This window comes from Etheostoma spectabile, unplaced genomic scaffold (genome assembly GCF_008692095.1).
Source record: "Etheostoma spectabile isolate EspeVRDwgs_2016 unplaced genomic scaffold, UIUC_Espe_1.0 scaffold272, whole genome shotgun sequence".
Classification (NCBI taxonomy): Eukaryota; Metazoa; Chordata; class Actinopteri; order Perciformes; family Percidae; genus Etheostoma; species Etheostoma spectabile.
The window spans coordinates 884,181-892,758 of NW_022605576.1; the positions used below are offsets into that span (position 1 = coordinate 884,181).

Below are 8,578 nucleotides of genomic sequence, written 5' to 3' on the forward strand. Positions count from 1 at the left end.
TTCATGGTTGACGGAAAGACAACACAAGGGTTAAACAGTCACAGACTCAGTGTTTGCAATAAAAGCAATACTAGTTCAGTTAAGATTAATAATTCATCATCTCACCGTTCCACCAAATATAAATTTAAAATTAGATTTATAAAGACTCAGATAAGCAGTCTCGAAAAACTGTGGCAATATCAGTAATAATAATCAATAATTAACGATCCCCATCCCGAGATGTCAGGCGGAGCGAGTGTTAATGAAACGTTGTGTTCTTTAACCCCCCCCCCCAACATAGGACAAGTGGACTTTAGATTTCACAGTTACCGCTTTCTGTCAGACCGGTTTTAGATCTCGTGTTTCCGACCGCACTTGAAGGCAACGTCATTTCTCGGAGACGGAGAGAGAGAAAGAAAAGTGACGAGCGAGAGCTTATGTTTTTGTCGGAAACATTCGGCGATTACGCAAACTCCCGGGCAGTTCAGAGCTCGGGATTGGTGTTTTAAAACCTTCTTGTGGCAGAGATGGAGGCAGTGACGTTTCCTGTTTCCTGTTTCCTCTCAAAACACTCCGATCTCCATTTACATGATCGGCCACAGCAGGGGAACGCATTTCTCCAAAAGTTGAGTCAGTCTCAAGTTTTTGAGTGTCCCCCCTGCTACCATTGTCCCCCCCACCCCACCCCCCCCCCCCCCGCAGCCTAAACACACCCTTTCAAAATGAATGGAATGGACCCTATGGTGTGCTGTACAGGGCAAGGATTATTATTTTTTTTAACATTTTTCAAAGTGAACTACACATTTTTGCAATCTGTATCAAACTGTTCCACAGGTTAAAACCTTTTTGACAAAACGTTTGATTTCAAAGGAAACAAAAGACACAAAAGAAAATAATCAATACTACTAACTCAAAGGTTGACAGTGTGTCGAATCATAACAGGAGTTATGTGTGTGGATTTAGAGGCTGATTGGTGTCACCGACCTTCGTTAAGGTCTAAGGTGTTGGGTGTAGGGGGGTGGATTATTTACCCTATCGTATTATTTCTCTTATTATAGTACTTGCTTCTCTCTCTGCCCTATTTAGCATTATGCACATGTAAACACACATTTTCCTGTCCTGTGGTTGGAGTCAGTTGCTCTGCAGATAGCCAGGTATCCCACGGCAACGCCATGTGTCACTTGTGGTTGAGTGTGTGTTTGTGTCTTGGCTTGAACCACCGCTCGGAGAGAGCCATAGATAGGCCGAGCTGTGGGACTCCCCCCCCCCCCACATCACACAATTTCATTTAACAGTCATAGTTCTCTTCTCTTTATTGTTACCGTAATTGCCACTGTTCATCATGTCATTTATGATATTATATTTACCCGCTGCTATAATTATTATGAGTCATATATGTTGAAGTTAGGAATTGTTGGGTCTTTGTAAGTTAGAGCATGTGGTCTAGACTGACTAACTTACAGCCGAGGCCAGGCCAAAAATACAAAGACCACACAAAGTTTCACATAAAACAACATATTAGCAAAAGGCTAAAGTGGAGCCGGCCTCTCCTCTCAGTGCATGCTGGGACATGTCCTGTGTGACCCTGGTAAAAGCAAACGTAAAAGGTAAAAAGATGAGGAGACGTGTCTGCCCTCACAACCCCCCCCCCCGCATGCTAACACGTGCTAACAGCGTGCTGTGTTTGGTTTTTCACAGATCATGATCGGCGAGGCCATCGTGTTCTGCTGTCTGTCTCGGAAGAAGAGTGGGGGGGGGGTGGAAGCCAACATCAACGCCGCCGGCTGCAACTTCAACTCCTTCATACGCAGAGCCGTCCGCTTCGTTGGTACGCCACGTTTTAATCTTTCTTTCTATTCACTGGTCTGACAGTATGGAGGCTGACTGACGACAGACAGTTTATCCACGACTCCCATTTAACAACATCAGGCAAAGGATCTCTTTGTGTGTGTGTGTGTGTGTGTGTGTGGTGTGTGTGGTGTGTGTGTGTGTGGTGTGTGTGTGTGTGTGTGTGTGTGTGTGCGTAGCAACATGCCAACTAAAGCAGGGCTCAGGATAATCTGCAGAGTGACAACTGTGTTCTCTAATCAGCGCTGGTTGCTCTTCAGGTCTATAGACTTCGACTTCTTATTGACCTTTGGGATGACTCCGCAGGAAATTGAAAGTTCAGCAGCAGTTTTTAGCAAGAACAAGAAATAAAAAATAGATAAAAGACAGTATAAAGACAACCAAAATCACAAAATACCAATAAATTATAACAACTATAAGACCATTTGTCAAATAAACAAAGAAAAGACCATAAATTATTATTAAAGTGTCAGTGTTTAGTCCAGTGTTAAAAATGATTATAAATGATTATAAATTGACCAGGTGTGAATTTAGTCCAGGTGTGAGTAGTATGTATGTATGTTGTATGTGGTATGTATGTATGTATGTATGTATGTATGTATGTATGTAGTATGTAGTATGTATGTATGTATGTATGTATGTATATAGTATGTATGTAGTATGTCTCTTGCCCTATTTCCTCCTCCCTAGTGAGGAGTGTATAGTCGGATGGCATGAGGGACAAAGAGTCCTTGGTCTGTTGGTCCGGCACTTGGAAGGAGCAGCCTTCCACTGAACCGGCTCCCCTGGGTGTGATGACGGTGTGCAGGGGGTGGCTGGCATGTCAGTAATGTCAGCAGTTTGTCCAATGTCCTCCTCTCTGCCACCGTCACCAGTGAGTCCAGCTTCATGCCGACACAGAGCCGGCGCCTGATCGTTTATCCAGCCTGTGGGTGTCCTTCTTTGATATGCTGCCCCCAGCACACCACAGTGTAGAAGAGGACACTGGTGACCACAGACTGGTAGAACATCCACAGCAGTTTGCTGCAGATGTTAAAGGAGCGCAGCCTCCTCAGGAAGTACAGCCGGCTCTGTGTCTTCCTGTACAGGTGGCTGCTGTGTGTTGTCCAGTCCAGTTTGCTGTCCAGCCACAGCCCGAGGTATTTGTACGACTGAACTGCCTCCACCTCAACTCCCTCTAGCAGGACCGGTCGTGGTCTTGGTCTGGACCTCCCAAAGTCAATGACCAGCTCCTTCGTCTTAGAGGTGTTGAGCTGTAGGCAGTTAGTGCGACACCAGAGAGCAAAGTCCCCCACCAGACTCCGATACTCCTCCTCCCTGTCACCGCTGATACACCCAACGATGGCTGTGTCATCTGCGTACTTCTGTATGTGACACAGCTCCGAGTTGTAGCAGAAGTCCGAGGTGTACAGGGTGAAGAGAAGAGGGGCCAGCACTGTGCCCTGGGGGGCTCCAGTGCTGCTGACCACAGTGTCAGACATGATGTCCTTTAGCCTGACGTACTGTGGCCTGTCGGTGAGGTAGTCTCTGATCCAGTCACAGATAGGGGTCCACTCCCATCCTGTCAATTTGTCCTGGAGTATAGGGGGGGGATGGTATTGAAGGCACTGGAGAAGTCCAGAAGAGGACCCTACTGTGCCATTCCCTTCTCGATGGGAGTGGACCCGGTGTAGCAGGTAGGGATGGCGTCCTCCACACCAACATCTGGCTGGTACGCAAACTGCAGGAGGTCCTGGCGGGCTGGACGAGGTCTGAGGAGGCTGAGGAGAAGCGCTCCAAAGTCTTCATCAGGTGTGAAGTTAGTGCCACCGGTCGGAAGTCATTCAGCTCGGGGCCTGTTCTTCGGGAACTGGAACGATGCAGGATGTCTTCCAAAGGGTGGGCACTCTCCCTAGTTGCAGGCTAAGGTTGAAGATCCGTTGGAGCGGCTCCCCCAGTTCTGCTGCGCAGGTCTTCAGCAGTCTCGGACAACACTTATCCGGGCCTGCTGCTTTCCTGGGCCGGAGCTTCCTTAGCTGTCCTCTGACTTGGTCTGTGGTGATGTGGGGCGGGGGTTGTATTGAGGAGTAGGGGGGTATTGTGGTGTGGGGGGGAGGTGTGAAGAGGGGGGTATTGCGGGTGTGGGGGGGAGGTGTGAAGAGGGGGGTATTGCGGTGTTGGGGGGGAGTGTGTGTAGACGGGATGTGGTGGTGTCAGGGGGGAGGGTTGTGGAGGGAAGGGAACATGCTGCGGTGAGGGTGGGGGGGGGGGGCAAGGGCTGGTTAAACCTGTTGAAAAGTTTATTCAGCTCCTGGCCTCTCCATTGTCCCCCTGTAGTTCTGGTCTTTGTGTTGTGACCTGTGATGGTCTCACACCTTCCCAGACCTCCCTCATGTTGTTGGTCCCTCAGCTTCTGCTCCACCTCCTCCTGTAGCTGTCCTTAGCTTCCCTCACACAGTGTTTCACCTCCTGCTGTGCTGCCTTCATGGCTCCTGTCCCTGCTCCTGAAGGCAGCCTTCTTCCTGTTGAGGACAGCCTTAACCTCTGTGTTACCATGGCTTGTTGTTAGGTAACATCGGACGTCTTTGATAGGGGAGACACAGTCTGCCAAAAGTTCAGGTAGTCTGTCAGACAGTGTGTCATCCCTCTATGTCCTCACCATGCGGGGGATGCAGCAATCCCAGTCTGTGGTGTTGAAACAGTCTCTCAGGGCACTTTCCATCCAGGGGACCACCTCCTGCTGTTGCGAGTTGTCAGGCTGTTTTGGACCAGGGGGGTGTACAGTGGCTGTAGATGAACCAGGTTGTGATCAGACTTCCCCAGTGGGGGGAGGGGGAGTCGCTCTGTATGCCTCCCTCACATTAGCATACAGGAGATCAATTGTCCTTGTTTCTGGTTGGACGTCTACAACCTGGTGAAAAACAGCCAAAGTGCAGTCCAAAGAGCATGGTTAAAGTCCCCAGAGATGATCATAAGGCCTGGGTGCTGTGTCTGCAGCGCTGCTGTGACGGAGTGAATTCTCACAGGCAGCGGCTGCGTCCGCTCTCGGAGGGATGTAAACACAGAGAGAACCACATGGCTAAACTCCCTGGGTAAATAATATGGCCTCATGCTAACGGCTAGATCATATTATATCAGATTATCAGATTATATCTTAAATCCAAAATTTGTGAGTAAGCCTCCCAGTTTTCTTTCTGACATATCTGTATGCTGAGTACAGAACAGAGGAAGCGATAGTGGGACTAAGACATTTCTTTTTCTGATCTTTTAATTTAAAGTAAGTTAAGTTTTTGGTCTTGCATTGCCAGGTTTTGATGGTGATGGCAAGAGTAGCATGCATCTTTATTTGAGTGATTTAGCGAGGAATCACCTTCATGCATGAATCATGCATCAATAATAGCTCAATTCTACGTGTGATTCATGATGAAGATACAGAAAAAATTGAGTTCATGGGAAACAAAAAGCATATCGTTGCTGTTTGGTGAAACCCAATTTGAAAACATTTTATTGAGCTATTTGTACCTCAGACAAAGTCAGACAAAATCACCTCCTTATTGTTTAAATATTTATTTAAATAAATATTTAAACCTGCCTCCATATGCAGCTTTTCGATCTTTTATACTACTCTCTACCATGGTCTGTCCTAATACCACGTCATACTACAGCACCGTGGTGGACCTGCCCGGGTCCACCACCAGGGTTTGGGTCTGACGCTGAGAGACACTGAACAAGACTCAGTATTTGCGAGTTGGGCGAGGAAACAGGTTTTGTTTTCAGCGTTGCTCATGTCCTCCTGGCTCTGTCTGTACTTTCCAACCTTTCCACCCCGTCCTCTGTCCTCAGGCGTTCATGCTTTCGGTCTTTGTGCCACGGCCCTCATCACGGACATCCTGCAGCTGATGACGGGCTACCCTGCGCCCTACTTCCTCACCGTGTGTAAACCAAACTACACCACGCTCAACGTCAGCTGTGAGCAGAACCCCTACATCCTGGAGGACATCTGCTCGGGGGCCGACCCCGCAGCCATCATCCAGGGCAGGTAGGCAGACTCCTACTGACAGAGACCAAGAAGGGCTGTAGTCAAGTCTACCTTTGTCCAGTCCAAGACTAGGACTAGTCGAGACAGAGTCAAGACCGAGCCCAAAAAGGTTCAAGTTGGGCTGGGGAATATATCAATATAAACTGATATCATAATATGAGACTAGATATCATCTATGAGCTTGGATATTGTAGAATATTGATATAAAGTGTTGTCCTTTCCTGGTTTTAAAGGCTGCGTTACAGTAAAGTGAGTCGTTTACATTCTATGAACGTTCCAGACTGTTCTAGATGTTCTATTATTTGCATTTACCCCACTAAATCAGTATATCCACATGATTGATGATTGTTTACCACAAATCTCAATAAGTAAATATTTTGTGAAAGCACCGATAGTCAACCCTACTTCGATGTATTTGGTCAAAAGTATTGGAATATTTGCCAGCCCTAGTTTCAAGTCCGAGTCCAATTGAGAGACAGTCATGACTGAGACAGAAAAGATCAAATCCTGAAACTGATGACTGCCTGATGATTGGGTTTTATGATGCAGCCAGGCGGATACCAGGCGACCATTGCCAATGCCTGTTCTAGATGGATTATGAATTTAACAATAACTGTTTCCTGAACACGCAAGTTTCATCAGGGGTTTTGTTTAGAGGGAGAAAGTTACTTTAGAAAAAAGAATATAGTGCTGGAGTCGGTTAAGACCTAATAGAATATTAGTACAATGGCCGAGTCCAAGTCCGGACTCAAGGGTCAAGTTTGGATTTAACACAAGCACTTTATATATTAATATATATAAAGTGCTTCTGTTATATATACACTACCGGTCAAATTTTTGGGGTCACTTACAAATTTCCATTCCCCTCCATTATAGACAGAATAGCAGCTGATCTGAGGGTGGGTGATCTTTGATGTAATATCTGCATTGACCATTATCCCACACTTCTTTCAAGCTTCCAAAGGCTCATTCTGTTTACTAATCTGTTATCATTTAAAAAAAACTACTAGAAAAACATTGGAGAACCCTTTTGCAATTATGTAAACACATAATGTATCTGAAAACTGCGGCCCTGGTTAAAAAGCAATGCAACGGATCTCATCTGGTATTCTGTATATATGGAGTGCAATGAAATTTCTAAGTGACCCCAACTTTTTGGACCCGGTGTGTATATATATATATATATATATATATATATATATATATCAGACAAGAAAAGTAAATAATATCAGAAAAATGAATCCTTGGCCAGGCCTGAAAAACATGAATAAACAGTTTTTTTCTTGAAACACAAGCCTTTATTTGAAATTATTTCATTCTTTTTAATCATTCCAGTTTTATCTATTATTATTATCATTATTAAGTTGTATTACACTGGCAGGAGAATTGACAGAATATGCCTACAGTATAACAGGGACTCTTTTAGTCATCCACACCGAGCGGGTTTGTGTTCGCAGCCCCGTCCGTGCTGAACCTGGGGATGAGGATACGTTTGACCCATGCAGACTATAGGTCTAAATATAACCCAGTGCTCCTGGCACAGACTCTGTCTTCCACTCTGTCTGTGGCAGCTTTAGCTTCAGTCTAGTGTGCAGAGCAGCATGAAAAGCTGTTCTGCTGCAGTGGCTGGGCACCAGGGGTATTACGAACCTATTTCGACAGCAGAAGCTGAAGGATCTACTGACTCATAAAAAAAAAAAAACGCCATAGTTAAGCGCTCCCTTGAGCAAGACAAAATAGTGCATTTCCATAGATTTTCCTGGAACCTTTAGAACTCAACAACTTGATCTGCTTTTTGTGCCTCTGGAATATAGTTTCTGAGCATGAAGTTCCTGGAGCAAAAAGTCCCCACAACAGGGGTAGAACTTTCCAGTGGCTCCGGATGGAAGGCTGCGTTCAAACAGACCGCGTCAGCCAATCAAGCGGTCTGGCAAAAACGCAGGTCTTTCTGACGCCCGGGTAGCTCAGGTCCTCAGCGGGCCCGGGTTCGGGTCCGACCTGCGGCCCTTTGCTGGTGTCGTTCCCCCGCTCTTTCTGCCCTTTCATGTCTTCAGCTGTCCTATCAAAATAAAGGCCCAAAAAATTATCATAACAAAAATAAAAAACGCAGGTCTTTCCATTGACTTTGAATGGTGGTAGTGCGTTAATGCTGCGGCGGGGTTTGACACGAGGGCAGAGTCAGGCGTAACGATGGGGGCTGTTTGGAGGAGCGAGTATCCGGAGTTGTAGGTCACTGGCTTGGAGCTGGAGTTTTTAACTGTGGTTGAACCCTCTCTCCACCTCCTGTTGACTCACACACACACACACACACACATGTGAACGTTGGCTGAGCCTATTTCTGTTCTTTCATCTCTTGCAGAAAATCCTTCCCATCACAGCACGCTACCCTGGCATCCTTTGCCGCTGTCTATGTTTCGGTGAGTAATAGTCTGAGCCCACGCAACCACTTAACCCCGCTCATCTTTCACTGAAGCGCCTGCGATACAGTAGAAGCCAAACACTGAGTGGTGGACGCTGGAATTAGACAAGATTAACTTTTCAACATGGCTCTTTCCTCCGTGCTAGTTTTGCTTTTATTTTGTCAAATCCATTCATCTGTAAAACGTCCACTTAAAATGTGCAGTTTCCCCGTATAACACCAGTCAGTATCTGGTGTTGTCTCCACCTCTCCTAAGTGCCAGACACCATCGAATGTGAGTATTTGCCCACTCAAGACGAACTGCAGTCAGGTCG

At 46.4% G+C, this 8,578-nt stretch overlaps 1 protein-coding gene and 1 long non-coding RNA gene across 2 annotated transcripts in view; one reads left to right on the plus strand and one right to left on the minus strand.

The window, feature by feature from the left end:
• The window catches only part of LOC116685844 (uncharacterized), a 286,432-nt gene that overhangs the window by 240,923 nt on the left and 36,931 nt on the right, over positions 1–8,578 (minus strand). The window lies entirely within an intron of this gene.
• The window catches only part of plppr4b (phospholipid phosphatase related 4b), a 61,393-nt gene that overhangs the window by 48,491 nt on the left and 4,324 nt on the right, over positions 1–8,578 (plus strand). Inside the window, exons 3-5 of the mRNA XM_032510800.1 lie at positions 1,678–1,807; positions 5,650–5,845; positions 8,205–8,262. Coding sequence (XP_032366691.1) covers positions 1,678–1,807; positions 5,650–5,845; positions 8,205–8,262 — 384 coding nt within the window. The remainder of the gene's footprint in view (positions 1–1,677; positions 1,808–5,649; positions 5,846–8,204; positions 8,263–8,578) is intronic.